Here is a 21,332-nt window from a genome sequence, read left to right as displayed (position 1 = left end):
AATTTCCTTCCTTAGTGTACCACCCGCTCAAAAGCTTTTCCTTTCACAGTATTCACTTGTCAAATACATCAAAAACACGCAGCGCAGCGATTTTTCTCAAATAATAAAAATAATTAAAAACAAAACAATTTTTTTTGCTGCGACGTCGCAAATTGGTTTTCTACGAAAAATTTCGACTGCATGCGCAATAGAAAATATTATTTGCATTACTATACATCTTTATATTATCAAAAGAAACAAAAAACACAGGAAAAGAGACGAACTTGTCTTCCATCGAATTTCCATTCCAACAAAAAAAGCAACAAAAATTCTCTAGCTCCCATTCAGCGCAACATCGACTCGCCAGTTTTTCTTTTATTCCAACAGTTTTCAGAGGACCTTCGATTCAATCAGGACACTATTCAAATATACTCCTCTCTCGGTGACTATATATAATATAGAATTTAAAATAAGAAAAAAAAAACTTAAGTTTTTTTTTCACAATATTCTCTGGAAATCCAATTAGGGTTCTTTTTTATTAACTATATAAACTATCTACCAGTTATACATTTCGAAGGCAATTGAGTGCCAATTTTCCTTCCTAGTTAAGGAATTTTCTGTGTGAAAAATTCCTTCACTTGAACACCATAAGTGAAGTTCTATCTATCTGTTATAGTACATATACATAATATATATATAAAAAAAAGTGAAGTGTACCTTATAACAAAGTGGTAGTAGTCTCTCTATCGAATTCCTACCAACCACAAAAAAAAAAGCAAGAAAAAGGTTTTTCTTTCAGTCTTAAGTAACAATGTTTTCGGGCTTAACTAATCAAGTAACATCATGGATGGGTTCGGTGAAAGGTGATCCTCAAGACGAAGACGTCCCAGCACCACCCCCAAATTCAAATCCTACAGAACAGGCTGAACCAGCTCCAGCCGCAGTTGTCGATCCCGAACAAGCTGCTGGTATGGAAGGCCTCGATGAAGATGGTGCTGCCAAAAGGTAAGTTACATATTTTTAATAATCTTTAAACAATATGTTTCATTTTTTCACACTTGGCAAAAAAAAAAAAATGAAAATCTTGATTTTAAGGAGGTACATACATATATTCTAATTTCCAGATTCACCCTTCCGACATTGCAGAAAAAATCGATTTTTCTCTGCCTCGTGGATGTCCGTCTCCAATAAAAAAGTAAACTACCTTTTCTCTTTTCTTGTATGTTGTATAGAGAGAGAGAGAGTAGGCAAGGGGGATTTGGGTGAATTTTCACTCTCTCTCAATCTTAACCCTATTATGTGTATAATTTTATACCGTTGAGGAATGTCTTCATTTTTCTTTTTTGGGAATTAATCTAACTTCCTAAATACAAAAAATATATATACAATGGTAGCTAACCATTTTGTATTTTAAAGAAACATTTTTCGTCGAAAAGTTTCCAAAAAAAATATTCAAGTTCTCTATTTTTTGTTGAAAAATCTCAGTATGGAGTTTGAAAAACTGCGCAATTCGAAGGAACTTCAGGGTTGCCAAGACTCCCAAAGAGTATTCGAGGTCAATTGAAATATATAAGTTTCTTAGAAAAATATGGTTCACTTGAAAGGAAATAGGTGAATCCTATTTGCGTGAAATATGAGATGAAAGTTAAAGCAGGACAGGTCAGAAGAGTTTCATGGAAACATAAGAACGAAAAATAAAAACAAGCACATTTGAAATATTTTCACGATTCTTTTCTGACCAGAAAAGGACATCTTTTTGCTATTCAATGATATTTTTCTGTTCCAAACTTTTCTAGTTTGCTTGACTATCTGGAACAGTTTAGAAGAGAAGTCAGTTGTGGGAATATGTCTTTAAAGATGATTTATTGACCAATTTAGAGTTTATAATCGAAAGAAGTGGAAAAGATTAAAATCTTATATTCCTTTGGCTTTTTTGGTCGCAGTGGTTGTAGTAATGAAACAATTAAGTAACCATTAGCTTTTCCCGACGTTTCGACAGGGGTTGCTGTCTTCTTCAGGGGAAGTTACATAAAAATATAACAAAAATTGTAATCTACATTAAAAAGCAAAGATTAAAAAATAAAAATGAGCAAAATACACTTCAAAGAGAAGTTTAGTCTTTAATTATTACAAACAAAAAAAAACAAATATTTTTGACATATTTGTTTTTTTTTGTTTGTAATAATTAAAGACTAAACTTCTCTTTGAAGTGTATTTTGCTCATTTTTATTTTTTAATCTTTGCTTTTTAATGTAGATTACAATTTTTGTTATATTTTTATGTAACTTCCCCTGAAGAAGACAGCAACCCCTGTCGAAACGTCGGGAAAAGCTAATGGTTACTTAATTGTTTCATTACTACAACCACTGCGACCAAAAAAGCCAAAGGAATATAAGATTTTAATCTTTTCCACTTCTTTCGAATATGTCTTTAAGCCATCTGCCAGTCCTCAGAAAATTTCAGATTTTTCCAATTAAACACTGAAGAGAAAAAAATTACAGGTTCTCTTAGAAGAATTCTCTGAGATTTCAGAAACCTGGGGTCGAACTACGGCATACGTTCGTTAACGTTTTGACTATAGCTCTCTATGTTTAATCAGAAGTAAATGATAGAGACATAAAGCGTCAATACGTTAACGTACGGTTTGCCGTAGTTCGATCCCTGACTAATCTAATCTAATCAATTCAAAGTTGAAAAAAAGAAGAATTCATGTAGATTTCTATTAAGCTACTGTCCTTAAACAAGATACTTCGCTAGCCCTTACAAACTTTTACAAATTAAAAAAAAAATTATCTCCAAAATCTGAAGTGGTAGCAACCCTGTACAACTTATTCCTAAATGAGCATTTATCGTTGGAACACTTCCTTGAACCATTGAAGGTTTCGTACAAATAATACACTTTTCCAGATTGGAATTGACCTCTATTTTCAATGGAATGAGAGAGAGAGCTTTATGCTCTCTTTTCCTGATTTGAATTATGTTTTTTTTCTTGTCAACTCCTTACCTACCTTATGTTTACATATACATACTTTTTTTTAGGTCTTAATAATCTCATATTAAGCATATTTAAGTATGTTTATTAGTAGTTACTAAGTAGGTTTGCCTTGTTAAGAATAACAAGCATCTTGATTGGAAAATTTAAGTCTTGAGTAATCATTTTAAAAGTACTCAACAGAGTATCAATTTTTTGATTTAAATTTTTATTCAATGTCAAGATATATAATTTTATGCATTCTAGTGTACATTTGAATTTTAAGAAAAGAGCAACTTTTCAAGTTATAAGTTGTTTTAACTTTAAACAGAATTTTGAATTGACTTACCTACTTTTCTCTCTCAGAATTGCTGTGATTTTTACAATATGATTTAATATTGTAGTCTCTTGGGTTTACTAAGCAAGCGCATACCAAGTAAAGAAAAAAAAAAAAAAGACGAAATATTGAATGTCAAGCGTATTGAATTCCATTAATTAAAACAATAGATCCACAGAAAAAATGTAATGTTAAAAACACTTATTCCTCCCACATTCGAGTTTCATTCCTTTCAAAAGGTAGGGAAAGGGATATTGTATACTTTTTTTTTCATATTATTTTTAAAAATTCAATTTATTTCTTGTTTTTTTTCCAATTTTTTTTGAGATAGGAAGTGTCACTGGAAGTTTTCTCTCATTTTTCGGATTAAAAGATTTCTCTCCTTTTCTTCTTTTTTTTGTATTATAGTCATTGTTTTGTCACATCCCTCCCATCCCAATCGATAAACAAACGTCATATTTGCTCTACATGTGGGGTGTGTAATTTTCTTTGCAAAAAAAAAACTTCTTCTCTTTTTAAAAAATCAACTAGCTTACATATGCCTTTTTTGTTTAATAAAATCAAATTAATTGGTTATCTTGATTTTAATAAATCTGATTTTACCTTATGCAAACACAAACTAGGTAGGGTAGGTACCTAGCTCAATTTTAATTTAAGCAAACATTTGACAAATGGCAAAGATACATGATTCTTGATTAACACATTTAGAAATTATACCTACCTATATATAGAATAGACGTGTTTCATAAATTTTCAAGGTCAAACAGAAATGTGAAGGAATATTGATGTTGGGGATGATAAGGGTTGATTTTTGATAAAAAAATATAGAGCAAAATTAATTATGAAAACTTAAACCATTAAAAGTTCATAAGAAAAAGTTAAAAATAAAGCAATGTGATAAGAATTTTGTTTCTTTTCCTTGCATTATTTTAATTTTAATTTTTATCGGTTAAAATTTTTCGTATCTTTTTACTTAACTTGTTTCATTTTGTTCTTTGTTTTTACTTGTTGCACAAATGTATATCTTAATATATCTTTATTGCAATGAATGTTACTAAATTGAGTATTTTTGTAATTTATATTTATCAGCTTACAACAAAATACAATATTATATATCTAGTAACCTAAATTCTTCTAATAAATATCGATATATACTATATGTACATATGTATATACTTATACATAAGTAGGTACTATTCCATATAACATACTTTTTCATATTACTTTGATACCTAGGGTAAACAATAAATATTGTCAAAAACTATGTCATCCATTTAAACCCCTTGGGACTTTTATGCCAGGTAATAAGGAATTGTTGTACTGTGCCAAGAATCTTTTTTAACTATGTTGCAGCATTTATGATTTTGCAAACTTTTGTCATTTTTTTATTTTTTGAATAAAGTAAAAACAACGAAATTCATATTAATTGCTTAAAAATTGTGTCACATATATGTAGCTTAAAGCTGAAATAAGAAAAAACATCTGTTCGTCAAATGTTTATCCAGTTGTTCTTATGTTAAACCTTCAAGAGTTTTGTGACTTTTTTTGTTTCAATTTGAAGGATTTACATAGCAAAAGATGCTAGACATATTTAACTTAGTCTAGGGACTAGTACATGAAAAAGAACAAAATTCAGTTTGTCATTATTACTGATTTGAACAAAATGTTTATGATTTTTCTAGTAAATTACTTTTTTTCCTGGATATCATCCAATGTCATCAATATTTTTCTATAGTATAATTTTCGTTAATTACATCTTCGAATAAAAAGCACTCATACGTCATACACTGCTTTTTTAATGATCATTAAAATGTTTTCCTGCCTTTTCTTTTTAATAGAATTTCTAATTTTCAATCAGAATGTACCTTGAAGTTTTTATTTTTCACAGAATTTAGTGTAACATAAAAGAAGAGTAACTTTTCACTAGGGAATCAATCATTGTTTTCAAACAAAGTGTGCATTTCTGGTCTCCAAACTCGAACGCTTACTTTAATCAGAAATAAAACCAGTGGACACTGGTTAAGAAAGATAGGCAAAAAAAATATCCCTAACTCGATTTACTCGTCTACCCAAAATGAAATTGACGTTGAAATTTAGTCTCTAATGTTTCCTAAACGTGCCCAATAAAACATAGGTACACAAGGATGTTTATAAAATTTACAAAAAATCCAAATTCAAAGCAGCCTTTTACGAATAGGTTTTGGAATTAAATATGACTAAAATAACAGAAATATCAGAAAATGTTTCAGTAAAATTTCCCAAAAAAAAAAAAATTCAGATAGTTTCAATTTGTCCGGAAAAGAAAAACACTTCCAATTTCCCTTAACCCCGTTCTATTCAAAGCAATCGGTCTTATGATTTCCATTAGTATCGTAGATTTATTGCGATTTCGAAGCGAAATAGAAGTAAGGAGTTGTTAAACATATTTTACAGTTCTTTGTGTTTTTTTTTTATTTAAATTTATTTTACTTTAATTATTAAACTTGATTTGTTTTGTTTTATTTATTTTGTAATTTTTGGTTTATTTATTTTTATTTTTGTTTAGAAAAAATTTGGTATCATCGATATTTGAAAGGTAAGACGTTTTTATTTTTATATCTTTTTAATTTTATTTTCGTTTTTAACCATTATTGAGTGATCTTTGACTTTATTTACATTACTAACTACTCCTTTCTATAAAACCAAATAATTTCGGTGTCAGTAACTATTAATATTTCATAAATAAAAATAAAACTTTACTATATGCAACAAAATTTTGTTTATTTTTTTTTTTTAATTTCAGTGGAATGTTTTCGAACGTTAAAGGTTGGTTAGGAAATGCATCTATTCCATCGATGCCAAATATGCCATCGATGCCGGCAATGCCCTCAATGCCGGCCATGCCAGCAATGCCAGCGATGCCATCAATACCTGGCTTACGAAAAGGTGCCGGTGAAGAAGGTAACGTAGAAGGACTTGCGGAACAGGGTGGATATGAAGCTGCTGGTGCAGTTAGTGGTGATGATGAAGACAAGTCGAGGTATATTAGGTATGGGCCAAACATTTAATGACGGAATAATGGTATTTACCTGTTACACAACTATTTTTACGTTAAGTTTTAATCAAACATTTAATTTAGTTAAAGCAAAAATAATAATCAATAATATAATATTAATAATAAGCATTTTGCTTTTAAATAATAAAGCTTTTATATTGGATTTTTTGGGTTTTTGATTTTAATTGGCATTCCAATGAATTATATATACATACATAAAAAATAATAAAAAAAAAGAGAATTTTTTGTATAGTTTTATTATTTATTGTTTCTATAATATAAAATAATTATTTGAATAGATTTGAAGTTTTATAAAAGGTTTTTTGAAAATAAATATAGAATGTTGTTCGGCAGAATTCCACATTTTTAAAACAAATTTGTTTACTCGTATTTTTATCCCAAATATATCAATTTTTTTTATATTAAAAATCCAATTTTATATCACAATTTAATAAAATTTTAATGTTTCCCTTTGGTAAAAGGGTTTTTGAAATTCACACTCATTTATCATTTAATTTTTAAATATCAGTTTTTATTTGTAAATTTAAGTTTAGTTGAAAAAAAAATGAAAAGAAGAAAATAACCCTATCAACCAAGGTATTGTTTCAAATAAGTTGAAAACCTTGAATTTATATTCATTTCATTAGTGAACTTGTTTAATCACTTCAAAACTAAATACTTTCAAAATAAATCATTCAAAATTTAAATAATCAAAACTCATAAATATTTAAAAAAAAAATCACTTACAAACAAAAAATGGATAGCATTTATTTAAATTTTAGTAAATAATTTATTATTATATTTTTTTGTTTGTTTTTTTCTTTATTATTTTTCACTCATTTAGTTTATTGAAGCAACACAGCAAAATAAATATCTGAAGATGATAACGCATAAAAAGCACATAATATCAAATTCCATCATTTGTGTACGGCCCATTAAAAATTCACCATTAGAATTATTATTGTTAGTAGAACTTAACTTATGTGTTTTCTTATTAATATTATTTTTTTTGTTTTCTTATCTGTGCTTTGTATTGTTTATATTTTTCATTTGCTTGTTATGTGTTTTTTTTTATTTTTTTTTTTTAAGTATTAATTCTTAAAAAAAAATACTCCATAACAAGTCTTTTTTTTTATTTTTGAATTAGGCACTTTTTTTTAATTTTTTATACTATCTTTTCATGAGTGTATTTTTTATGTATAGATTTTTGAATTAATGCACATAATCACAAACTATATTTTTATATAGAAAATGTCTTATTTTTTATTAGTTCATTTTTAAGATAAAAGTTAAGATTTTTTGCATCTCATTAATTTAATCAAAGTAGAAATTACATAGTTTGATGTAAAATTAACAGATAAATTTAGTATATTGCCTGAAAAACTCTTTTCTATTAAGTCTATTAAATCTTAAAAAATCCCTACTGTGTCCTTTATTATGATATATTTTTCATTTAAAATAATATACCTAGAATATTGATACAAATATAAAATGTTTTACAATATACAAATTAATTAAAATGTGTTATAAAAAATAGAATTGATTTAGTGCTTTTTTTTTAAATATTTAAAGAATATATGAAATTCCGCTCCCAAAATTTAGTTTGTGACAAGAACACTGGCAAAAACGGAAATTTAAAAAAAATTGCCTTCGAATTTCAAACATTATGTTTTTTTTTTTTCAAAACCATCCTAATAAGCATATAATTTAAGGTCTAACTGTGTATTCATTATAGTAAAACTTAGTATAAGTAGTATTTAAATGAAAAATATATCATTTTGCAACAAGCACGTATAAAATGGTCAATGCATTTTATGTGTAAATTTATTTGATTTATTGTTAAAAACAATTAATTTTGTAGTCATAACTAATTGTTATGTTTTATTTATATTATCTACAGTGCCACAGAAGGAGCTGATTCTCATCCTGCATCAGGTGGTGGTACTCCAACAGATGATGGTCAAATTGGACAGGGTAAGGGAGAAACTAAAAGTATGTGCATACAGAAATTCAAAATTTTCTAATTGGCTTTTTTGAAATATATTTTTTTTAATACAAAAATAAAAACACGATAATAAAATAAGTATATATTTTTTTAAATACAAAAATAAAAACACGATAATATTGAGTGCTTGATAAGTTTTGATTTTCAATAAGTTAAGAAATGCAGACATGCAAAAATATTTAATCAACCAAAATATGAAAGAACCCTTTCTCTTAATATAAACTAAAAGATACACAATTTTCATACATTCAGTATTTTGCGTTATCAAATATAAATACATATATCCGTGTTTTCGTGGGATTTCGAAGAGCAGTCAGTAAAAATTAAGTACAATTAACCAAAATAAAAATTAACTGGGAATCACTTACATTTTTTTCTTTTATCAAAATAATGTTGGGAAAAAAAAAACTAACCAAATTGGCATGAGATTTTTGTTTAATATTTCGCTTAACTTTTTAGAATTCTCATGAAAACACGGCTGCTTAAACAATCCAATTGCAATTGTGAATTACCACATAAATGGAATGAAATTGATAAATAAATTTAAAATTTAAATAAAATTTAAAATTTATCAAATGTTATAAAAAATGTGTAATTAACAATAGCAATTGGAATGCATGATCAAAACATTTACCAAATGAGCATAATTGATTATTTTTATTTAGCATATTAGTTAATACCAAATAGAAAAGGATACAATTTTTATTTTATTTTATTTTTTTTTTCAGTAACAACAAAAGTTACACAAGGTGCCAAACATTTTGGTTCATTCTTATATTCAGCTGTTAACAAAGCAGGAGCTAAAATAAAAGAAACTGTCAAAGATAATGTAAGTAAATGATGTTTCTTTAAGCAATTTAAGGACTGCACCTAAATTATTAATGAATGAAATAAACTTTAAACGGGTATTTACCCGTTGTTTTTTTTTTTAGTTAAAATTTTTATTCAAACAAATATTTGACACTTATGTTTATTTTTCATTTTAGACAATTCTCGGTGAATTCAACAAAGAACAAGAAGCTTTTATTAAGGGACAAGGAGGCTCCGAATCAGGACAGGCCCCTTGGGTTGGACACAGTAACGAAGCCAAAATTAAGGAAGAAATTATGGGTCTATCATTGGACCGTCGTAACTTTGTGCGTGCTCCACCAGCTGGTGTTGATTTTCAATTTGATTACGATACTGCATATCCTACAGCCATTGCTATTATGGCCGAAGATCAGGCTCTTGAAAAAATGCGATTCGAACTTGTACCTAAAATGTATTAACTTTTAAATAATTTTCCTTACCTTTTCTTATTTAACTTATTTATTTTGTATTTCATTACAATTTTTGTTTTGCTAACAGAATCACAGAGGAGAACTTCTGGAGGAACTACTTTTATCGTGTTTCACTAATTATTCAAGCAGCAGAATTGGGAACATTGGGAGCCGATGGCGTTGGTCAGGCTTCCAGCGAAGATGGTAAGTTTTAATTTATTGTTTGTGTTTTTGTTCCAAGTCTCTTTTTTAGTTTTTATATTATTTGATTTTGTTTAAATTTAAAGTTAAATGTTTATAAATATATGTATATATTTAATTTATTTAATTTTTTTTGAGGAAAATGAGGAAATCTTTTATGTTAATTTGTTGGTTATTTATATTTTTTTTAAATGTAAAAGCCTCCCAAGAGAACAAACAACCTATAAACCATAATTTAAATAAATAATTTTATTTTTTGTATTTGTGTAAATATTTTAACAAAATTTTTTGAATTTGCTTTTTTCCTTTTTTCTATAAATAAATAATTAAAAGTATATTCATAAATATTATATAACTATAAACGTAGATGATTTAGATGTTGAAGTTTGTCGCATATATAATTTTATTTTCATATTATAGTTTCTTATATAATATTCAAGAGCAAAAAAATGCATACTCGTGGCTTAGCATTATTTTAAAATTTGGTGGCTTCATTTCTTCATTTTTTTTGTTGACATTCAGTAATTTTGTGTTTAACATAAGCTGTTCGCATATGCAAATATTTCTTAATCTGAAATCGTTTCCAATAAAAATAAATTGTCTTATTATTAATAAGTAAACCACATTTCAGAAACATCTATAATATTTTGAAGACAGAATAAGAAGATGATTTAACAGTTGCTCACATATTCTATTACTTTGAGGTTATTTGCAAAGTGACTTGACTTATTTTGAAAACTTTTAACACTCACAAATCAGATGCAAATGTGTGAATTAAAAAATTTAGAAAAATAATTTGAAAACATTTTCATTTTTGAATTTAAAATTTCAAAACTAATTGGTAACATTCAATGTTAATTGTTAACACATGAAGCTAGCTATTCCTTTCTGTTGTTTCTTGTTTTGTCATTTTTTACGAGCTTGTACTCATCTGCTCGGTTATTTTCATGATTTCAGGATAAACAGACTTTATTAAACCACTAAACTATCAAGCTATTTGCATGTGCGAGCTAAAAGTAAAAATAATCATTTTAAACTTAAATAATTAGGTTTTTAAATGAACCATCAACATTTAAAAAATAAGCAAAAATGTGTGTATAGCTTTTAAACGTCATTTTCATTTCATGAATTTTTAATATTAAGTTTTTCATTTCCTATTAAGTTGATATGAAAAACGTTTAAATAAAAAAAAAATCAGCATCATCATATTCTACGGCATTTCAAAATTTGTTATTTAATATTTTATGTTGCGTTTATCATTTCCTTTTATTTTTATTTTTGTTTATTATATTTTTGTTTTCATTTTTTTTTTCTTTTTTCTTTATTTTTTTTTCTTTCTTTATTGGAATACACAAATCACACTAAATTAATATCAAAAACACTGGAATCTACAATTTACATTATATACCTTAATTAAAAAATAAACAAAAAATATTAAACGATATGTAAACAAACCAAAAACAAAAAAACAAAGCTAAAGCGCAAACTTCCGAAACAAATTCATCATCGCCAAGTGTAAATACTCCTGCCCCAGAATTGGGGCAAGACGATACAATTAATCTTAAAGAAAATTCAAAATCCCAAAAATCAAAATCAAAGAAATCAGTGAAGAGCAATATTGTAAATGAAAATTCAGTTGAAAAAACAAAAGCAAAACGCCTTTCTGAATCGGAATTTGTTTCGGATACTTTTCAAACTACAGAAACAGATTTAGAAGAAATTAAGGATGGAATGCGTAAACTTGGTATCGACAGTATGACGCAGCAAGCTCTAGAAAACAATGGTAAGATTTGTTTGTTTTATTTTGTTTCCTTTATGTTTTGTATTATTATTTAATTTTACACCGAGGGTATTTATTTTTTTTTTGTTGTCTGTTTTATTTATTTTTCTTTTGTTTTGTTTTATATGAAATATTCCATCGTATCTTATTTCACATAGCATTAAATGCAACAATAAAATACAGGAATAAGATTTTCATGAGTGATCATTTCTTTTTTTTTTTTTTGAGATTTGAGACACGATTTTCTCAGTTTTGCTGCCAAATGCATAATTTTGCTTACTCAACTTTTGAAAAAGAACAAAAATTAGTAAGCTCTCAGAAACGTAAACTGTTTTAAATAAAATATGTATATTCTATACGGACTTGCATTAATTTTTGAATAATTATCTACTGTAAACTTTAAAAATTTTTTTTTTGCAAAATACTTAAATTAAAAAAAAAAGTGGGGATTATAATTAAAAATCGAAAAAAAACTAACAATTTAAAAACATGCTCATAAAACATAATTGATATATTCAAGTTCTTTATAGTGACTCTTAGTGGTTTTTAAAACTAAGCCCCACTATTCCAAAACAAGTCTTGTGGTTCAGTTATCAAATTTGAAAACAAATCATTTATGGATTACATTTCGATCTAGCGAGATGTCAATAACTCGGGAATAATTTGATAAATACTCGTTTTCACGAAAGAAATTCAGAATATAGTACCTCCTCTTAAAAAGTAAATTCATCAAAAGAAGTATAGGTCCAAAACACAACGAAAAATTCGAGAGAAAGGAACTTCTAAGAATTACTAGTCTCAAGAGCTTATTAATTTCGTGTAACATAAACTCATACAAAACACTAGTTTATCAAAATTGTATGACTCAAAACTTTTACCAGTATTGGTCGACAAAATATAATCTTTGTTATTTAACAACTTTCTTATCTTCTTCACTTGTTTTTTTTTTTTTTGTTTTGTTTGTTAATTTTATTCACTATGTTACTCACATAACATCAATGTATTCAACCATACAACTAATTACGTTTTACGTCATAAATCAATATGCCAAGATAATTTACATTATTTTCGTTTTCTTGCGATGCACTTCAGAAAATATATTTATATATAATAAAAAATAAAAAAAAAATAGTAAGCTGGCAGGGCCTTGAAGATCATTAAACAAAAAAAATCTCTTAACTAGTTGTATTTGTTGTATGTAAATTGCTCGCTTTCAAGTTTATATTTTTTGTATCACATATTAATACATTAAATTAAATATATATACATATATAAATGGCTTCCTTTTCCATTTTCGAACAATTTTGAAAAGCTTGTTAATTTATATTATCTTTTACAAATTCTCTACTATATACCCAACGCTTGCAGAAATCTATAAATCTAATATGCATTTATTGAAGTAATAATAATTATTTTTTTTTCCCTTAAATTCCCTTAAAACAAAATGTGAACAGAAAAAAAGTAGATTTCATTTTAATGTTCAAAATAACTTAGTAGTTCATAAAAAACACAAGTTATCTTGATCTAAAGTGAAAACTAAAACAATAAAAAGAACACACATCACGAGATAGCATAGAGAATCAAAAGTAACCCTTTTTATAATCCATTTCCCACAATTTTATTCCTAGAAAAAAAAAAATAAAATTAAAGGATGGCGACCAATTAAAGTAAAACAAAAATAACAAAAGATATAGTTAAATATATATACATATATATATATTTCTGCAAATAATAAATGATAAATGTTCTTATCATTTTTTTTCTTATGTTTTTTTTTTTCGTTTGTTATGTACATTTTTAGTAGATCAGTTGGCGAGAAATGTGTAGCTGCTTTGAAAAGGAAACGAAATTAATGTATTTAAAGTTTTCTTTTTTCCTTTTTTTTGTAATATTTATAATAATGAAAATAGTAGTCTTAAACGGACATTAATATTTACTGCCAATTTTGTATAAATATCAATAAAAATATTGAAAAAAAGTTTTAATCAGCCACACTTCTCGTTTTGATGATTCATTATCAAAAGAAAAAGATATTCAAAAAAAATCTGAGTCGTACTAAAAGTTCAATAAAACCCTGTACATAATATTATGATTTTTCTTTTTCTCTTCTTTTTTTCTCAACAGCTTTAGAATATTAATTATATACAAAACAGTATTAAAAAATATTTAAAATATCTTTAAAAAAAAAGAAACTATTTGTATTACTTTATTATCACACCAACAACAAAAAAAAGAAAATAAACTGGAAAAAATATCGTTCTTAAATATATATTTACAAAATATATGTATAAACATAAATAAGTTAAAGAAATAAAATTATGCAAACAAAATGCGTTTAACACACATAAGAATATAGTTTTAAACAATAAGAGATAAAATTATGAAGAAAAAAATAATACATTAATGCATTTTGGGAAATCTTTACAAAAAAAAAAAAATAAACTCACAACTTTCAAACATTTCATTGGAGTTCCCCAAATATATTTAAAACAAAAAAAAAAATATTACATTCATTAAATGCATTTCTTAGAGTATTATTAGGATAATTACTAGACTTTAGCACTATGTGTTTAATTCTTCAAAAATATCAAAACAAACATTTACCAAAAACACACATGAATAACATTATTAAGTTTATTTTTTGTGTTGAATTTTATATTTCACTCACGTACAAAATTGATTTATTGTGTTGCTTGTTTTTTTCAATGAGTTTTTTTTTTTTCTTCTAAAACATTTAATATTGAAATAATAAATGTGGTTAAAAATGCTGTAGATAAAATTGATTGGTTTCAAAAAATATTTATTTTAAAATTATTTCTATCTATTTAAAATTTTTCCAACAAAACAAAAAATTACCCGAGATGCTGCATCGTGTGAAAAAGTGGTTGAATTGAATATGAAAAAAGCTCCTACACTTGAACTGTATGAAATAGTTTAAAAAAGGTCATGATAGCACGCAATATTTTCAATCTTAAAGTTAAATTACTCAATACAATTTACTTCAAAATAATCTAGACCGGCTAAAACTAGTAGAAACTCCAAACACAGAAAAAGAATTAAAAGCTTTAAAAAAATGTACCTGCTTTGAACTTCATTTTATTTTTGTTTTTATTAAACCGTGATCTATAAAAAAATCTTTTTTACTTTTCTTTTAAATAAAAAAAATACATTAATCATTATATTAAATAAAAAGTTTGTTCTTTAAAATGCATTGCTTATACTTCCATGTTGTGTTTTTTTTTTCTTTTTCATTTATTTTATTATTTTGTAGAAAATAATTACTAATTTTTTATTCGCTTATATTTTTTCCCCATTTTCCAAATTTTATAAACAAAAAAATAATCTGAACAAAAAAGATATATAATTACTTTTTTATAAGTATTGAAATCATATATATTTGTTTCTTTTTTATTTCAATTCATCTTTCAGAAGATTGAATGGATTAACGATTAATTAAAATATAAATAAAATTAAAAAAAAAAAACAAAACAAAACAAAAAAAAATACAAAAAAAAAATCATAAAAATACAGATATATATACAAAATTTTGTGTGGTAAGTTTACATTACATTTATTTCGTTTGTTAGTAAAAAATCAAAAAAAAGCAAAAATCATTAAAATCAAAATTTTAGGAAATTATCAAAATTATTGTTAATTTATTAATTATTAAACTTTTTTAATGTCTGTGTGTACTTTCCTGTTCACGTTCGTTCGTTAAAAATGTGTTCGTTTTTTTTCTCACAAAATTCTCATTCAAATCATCATTCCCTTGATATCATCAAATATAAATAAAAAAAATCAAAACAATATTTTCATAATCCTTCTCTTCATTTTATTGGCAAATAATTTTTTTTCGTTTGTATGTGGTTTTGGTATTTAATTTTTTTTTTGTTGTAGATATATTTCTCTAAATATTGTTTAAACGTATAGTTAATTACAAAAAAATGGTGTTTTATAAGCAAAATGCCTTTGTTATTTATATAAAATATATATTAAATATATGTATGTCGTTTTGCTAAAATTTATAAAATGTTATAATGAAAGTTTTTATATATCATAATCTATTATACTACGTGTACCTACATTTTAATATACATAAATCAATCAATCTGATTGGAATTTAATTTTTCTAGAAAACATTAACAAAAAAAAGCTTGCTTCAGCAGAGTATAGAAAGTTGTTGGCATAATATTTAGATATTTGATGCGTAATTAAATAAACAGTGACAAAGCGATAAAATAATAAATGATATTAAATATTGAATTTTGTAGTTAAAACTGCTTTGTGTTTTTAGAGGGGTTGTGTTGGTTATTTTTTTCATGCTTCTTGTTTATTTGACTTATACAATTTTTAGTTTTTAATTAAACTTTGACTATTAAAAAAAAGTAAACACGTTACAAATAAAGTGTTAACATACAAGAGATACGTTGAAAAATTAGATTCATTCTAAAATATCAGTAATTGAAAACTAAATTTGTTCAGACTCTCTTATTAAGAAATGCTCCGTTTTTTTCAATATTGCTAGCTTTTCATTTTGAGGGGAAATATCGCTTAAAAACTCTATATTATACAAAAACCAAAATTATTTAGTTTCAGAAAATTAAAACAAAATAACATTTCAAGATGAGTCAGATAATGTTTTAGCTCCCGGTATGGAGAAACAAGTATTCGAAAAGTGTAACGTTTTTAGGAGTTACATGTATTTTTTTTTTAGAAAAACTATCCAAAGTGTAATTGGATTGTACAAGTATTGCACAAACACTACTCTGTTATCAATAAAAAGTTAAATACATACCCAATACCCAACTGCGGGAAACCGACGAAGTTACGAATACCAGAGTTACGGGCGACAGAGTTACGAGCGTCAAAGTTACGCGAAACCGAAGCTACGAAAAACTAGAGTTACGAATTCTAAAGTTATGTTAAGCTATGACATGTGATTTTTGGGTTGGCAACAATTGCGAGGAACGATATGGAATTATGGAAATACAAATAAGAGATTAACATTTTTCTCATTGGTCAGAACTAAATGAGTAAAGCGAAAATGGGTGTTATTTAATCTTGTAAACATATGGTTTTGTTTTTGTGAGAAGATCGCAAAAACGTTGAAATAGAAAACAAAAAAAAAATATTTGTATACTTATGTAAGTTTGGGGGACATAATTGAAATTAACTTCTTATTTGTCCAACTAATATTGCACCTACGTATCGATATTCTCTTATTTATGTTTCCATAATTCTATATCGTTCCTCGCAATTGTTGCCAACCCAAAAATCACATGTCATAGCTTAACAAAACTTTGGAATTCGTAACTCTAGTTTTTCGTAACTTCGGTTTCGCGTAACTTTGACGGCCGTAACTCTGTCGCGCGTAACTCTGTTATTCGTAACTCCGTTACCATTTCCCCAACTGCGAATAGAATTTTGACAGCAAATATCTTCTTCTTTTTCTCGGCGTTGCGCTGTTGTGATCTCGATGCGTCGAGGGTATCATAACTCTCCCTCGTATCTGTTTCACAATAGTGATCCGCCTGTGGGGTTCACCTAAGAAATCGGCGGCAAGTCTTCCGGTTTTGTATTGTTCCATTTCTGAGGCCAATTTTAATATATATTACAACTCATGAACAGTTCACAACTCTGAACATTACAAAATATAAAAATTTAAAGTAATTAAAAAAAAAAAAAAAAACATTTCGCTGCTACGGATACTTTTCTTTCGAAAATCTTGCTGCAAAAAAACACAGAATTTAAATACCCATTAAAATTTTTCCATCTTGAAACCCAGAATAAAATATTAAAATAAAAATGTTAAAAAAAAATATATAAAAGATATTTTAGCAATCTGACAAACATAATTATTCTAATCAAAAACTGTTACAAAATGATTAAAATTGCAATCTTTAACACGGCTACAAAGCACATAATTCTGTAGGGAAATTTATAATCGAACCCGTCTTAAAAACTTAACTATTTTAATTTGAATTATGTTTTGTTTATTGATTTAATTATATTTTATTTAAAAACTCACCACACAAAATACCAATTGAGTGCTATCCTTATTTATCTATGAATATATTTTGTTTAAATTTATTAATTTAATTAATTTTTTTTTTTGTTATAATTTGAATACCAATTTTCTCTATATTAAATGCATTATATTTATTTTAATTGAACAAAAAAAAAACTACAGTCAATTAAATCAATTAAAATGGTTTCTTTAAATAATCTGAATTAAATTAAATTTAAAAACAAAGTGTAGTTTTTTTTACAAAAATTCTCTTTGCTATCTTAAAAATAATTTGTATGTACATGTGTGAATATATATATATATATATATATGTTAAATATGCATATATGTACATAACATGTATTATATGTTGTTCTTTTTGTTTAATTTATTTTATTTTATTTTATTTTGTATACCAAAACAAGTCTTCTTGATATTATCTAATTTCGGCTTCATTTGCTCTTAATTAAATGTATTTAAAATGTATATTTTATTTGTTATTTATTTTATTTCAATCTATCTCTTTCTGACACATATTTATGTCTTTTTATTTGCAAAAGTTTACTTGGCATAACACTTATTATTTAAATATTATTTTTGACGAACGAAATTTTGAATATAAAAAATATTGTTTTATGGCTTTACTTTAATTTTAATAATTTTCTTATAAAGAAGTTATTTAAATTTAAATTCGCTGGTCATATATCGGGTTGAGTTACATAGAATGAAGTCTCTCTAGCCTTAACTGCAGTTTGTTTGCTTCTGGAAAAAATCACAAGCTTTTGGCAAACATGTTAAAAAACTCATTCAAGAGTGATTCTTTAATTTAGAAATAAAAAGAAAATGACTAGCAACACTTTTTCCAACTTTGTTTTTAACCACAGCTTATTTTTATTGAATTTAATGTTCTCTTATTGCTTGATCAAACAATCAAACAAATCAATGATTTAGTTTTTATTTTATTTATTTAAAAATCTTGGGGATTTTTTTTTTTTTTAATTTTTTTTTGGTCTTTCTACAATTGGCTACAGCTTTGCAAGTTTTTATTTTAGTCACTTCACACCACCTTTCACTTTATCTCATTTCTATCGCAAATTAAAGTATCTTTCTGCACAGCACATTTAAATAAAAAAAAGTACATCAAAAAATATTTTCTTTGACTTTTTTCAAATATTATTATTTTTATTTGGTTTTCGTATTTTCTTCTATCAAATCATTAAAAAAAAAACATTAAATCAACTTCCGTATATAAGTAGTAGAAAAAAACCATACATCTACCACAAACTTATTTATAAAAATACTATACCTACCTATATACCAAACATTTTGTTTAGAGTATAGTTATATTTATAAAAGTTTGTAATAATAAGACTCTACCTAACAGGAATTATTATAACATTATAATACAAAACAAAATAATAAAAATAAACAAAAATATAAGAATATAAATATATATACAAATATATATATATATATATATAAATAAATACATAAAACAAATAAATATATGCAAAAAAATATTTAGAGGAACAGTGGGAAAAGGATCTGGAAGCTGAATTACAAGAATACGAAGTGGTTACAGACGGTGGTGCATCAGGGGGCGGTGAAGGTGGCGGAGAAACATCAAAAACGACAATTCGCACCCGAAGTCCATCTAACAACGATTGGGAACAATACGCTGATCTTATCGATGAGACCGATGATTTAAAGTAATTAAGAGCCTTTATCGTAGTTTTTTCTAAGTTTTCCTGAGTTTTCTCATTTTGTTCTTCTTCTTTTTTTGTATTGTATTTTTTTTCCTTTTTAATCCTTTTCTTCTGTTTTCCGGGATATAAATATATTATATTAATAATAATTATACTTTTAACTAAATATGTGTTTAAATTAACTACCTACCAAAACTTATATTTATGATTTTAGAACATTAAAAAGTTTAAAAAAGGTAATGCTAGGCTATAAACCGGTGAGGTTATAAACCGCCCCTCTCCCTCAAACGATAAATATATATATACATTAATATAATATAATTAAGTTATTTGTATTTGCTAAAATATTGATTCAAATATATGTATACACACATGTATATCAAATATAATAGTATATGTACCTTTAATTCAACCTAAAGGTCAAGTAATGAGTGAGTAATTTGGCACACCAAAAACTAAAAAAATTAAATTAAATCAAATTTTGTTTCAAAAACAAAACCCTTCATAAATTTCATCTTAACCATTTTTCCCATGGGTTCTCTCAACCACCAAACAAAATTTATTTTCAAATATTTATGAAACAAAGAGGAAGCTAAGATAAACAAAAAAATAGTCAAATTTATATACAAATACATATATGTGTCTGTATGAATATGTTAATATAATTTTGAATTAATTACAATATATATATAATATATGTATGTATGTTTTATATAAATTTGAAACAAAAAAATAAATAAATAAATAAAAACGATAAATTGAAAAGATATACATTTAAAGCTCATTTTAGATAAATTATGTTATTATATAGAAATATAAAAGTATTCCAATTATAATCAAATGTTAATTGCAAAAGAGAAAACATAAAAAAAAAAACAAAAATATATATAAATATAATTTTTATGATTATTATGTATACAAATAATTTTAAAACTGTAAATATTATTAACAAGAAAAATAAAATATATTAAATAAAAGTAATTTCACAAAACTTTGTTTTTGTTTGTGTTATCTTTTTTTTTTTGTTGACTACTTTAACAAATTAAAACTCATCTTTAAAAAAAAAATACTTTCTTATTTTGTTGATTAAAATTATTTTAAAAAATCCATTTTAATTTGAGACTGTTTTTCAGCGCAATTATAGTTTTTAACATATAATGTATATTTAGCATATACGTCTCTTTGTATATGCAACACAAGTTAGCTATGAAAATATTATTTTTCAATATCTTCAAGTATAATATTAATAAAAAGAAAAAAAAAACTTACATCAACTTTCTAATGCTAACTGCTATTAATTATGTTTGTTAAATTTATTAAAAAAAATTAATAAGTTTCAAAGTTTGTTATCAATTTAATAATTTTTTTTACAATAAGAAACCAAAATTACAAAACAAATAAAACTTTCTTCCTTTTTTATTTGTTATGATGAATTTAAACATATATATAAATATAATTATATATATATATACTATATATGTACGTATGTATTATTCTATATATATGTATCTATGTATATTGTAAAATTTTCAAATTTTAACTATTAGCAAATTATTATTATTATATATTTAAAGATAAAACAAAAAAAACAAAACATTTGGGAATATATATATATATAAACTTTAAAGATATTGATATAAATACAACAAAAAAATAGAACAAGGGTTTGTTTCTTTTTGGAAATTGGCAATAAAAAAAAAAAAACAAAGTAAGCAATTAAAAAAAAAACTCCTACAAAATACTAATATTAAAAAAAGAAATGTACATTCAAAAACAAAACAAAAAAAAAAAATAATCAGAAAAAAGTAAACAAAATATTTATGATTGTTATCAATTATTGTTTTTTTTTCTGATAAATGAAGAAACAGTACAGTTACCGGATGTAAGAACTACAATAAACAAGCCGAAGAAAAACAAAAAAATACAAAAATAAAAAGAAAAATAAACAAGAACAACTTTAATTATTAATATTAATAAAGGAAAAGTGTACAACTATTCAAATACAAAATTATAGTGAGTTTTAATTTGTTGTTTTTTAATTCAAGCCTAAGCC

The 21,332-nt window shown here is 25.3% G+C and overlaps 1 protein-coding gene across 12 annotated transcripts; it reads left to right on the top strand.

The window, feature by feature from the left end:
- Window positions 1-70: 70 nt before the first annotated feature.
- On the top strand, window positions 71-21,290 carry LOC129918067 (synapse-associated protein of 47 kDa). 12 transcript variants are annotated; one of them, XM_055998411.1, is made up of 9 exons: window positions 71-984; window positions 5,833-5,862; window positions 6,070-6,315; window positions 8,222-8,313; window positions 9,055-9,155; window positions 9,313-9,587; window positions 9,674-9,789; window positions 11,261-11,569; window positions 13,691-14,008. In XM_055998411.1, exons 1-9 carry the CDS (start codon window positions 791-793, stop codon window positions 13,702-13,704), a joined length of 1,377 nt encoding a protein of 458 aa, XP_055854386.1. In that variant the 5' UTR covers window positions 71-790; the 3' UTR covers window positions 13,705-14,008. The 12 variants fall into 12 exon arrangements, 11 of the variants coding, with proteins under 11 accessions (XP_055854386.1, XP_055854380.1, XP_055854382.1 ...); XM_055998405.1 differs by lacking the exon at window positions 13,691-14,008 and adding an exon at window positions 19,099-21,290 and having other exon boundaries at window positions 72-984; window positions 6,070-6,306; XR_008772917.1 differs by lacking the exons at window positions 11,261-11,569; window positions 13,691-14,008 and adding exons at window positions 14,996-15,120; window positions 19,099-19,224 and having other exon boundaries at window positions 74-984.
- Window positions 21,291-21,332: the final 42 nt, after the last annotated feature.

Source organism: Episyrphus balteatus, chromosome 4 (genome assembly GCF_945859705.1).
Source record: "Episyrphus balteatus chromosome 4, idEpiBalt1.1, whole genome shotgun sequence".
In the NCBI taxonomy this organism is placed as follows: Eukaryota; Metazoa; Arthropoda; class Insecta; order Diptera; family Syrphidae; genus Episyrphus; species Episyrphus balteatus.
The sequence above is the reverse complement of the archived record's forward strand: the minus strand, read 5'-3'. Positions and strand labels throughout refer to the sequence as shown.

Coding starts and splice junctions, on each gene's coding strand:
- LOC129918067 (XM_055998404.1), top strand. CDS start 791: ATGTTTTCGGGCTTAACTAATCAAGTAACATCATGGATGGGTTCGGTG. Junction 9,790..11,260: donor TCAGGCTTCCAGCGAAGATG/GTAAGTTTTAAT, acceptor AAAAAAACAAAG/CTAAAGCGCAAACTTCCGAA. Junction 11,570..19,098: donor GCAAGCTCTAGAAAACAATG/GTAAGATTTGTT, acceptor AAAAATATTTAG/AGGAACAGTGGGAAAAGGAT.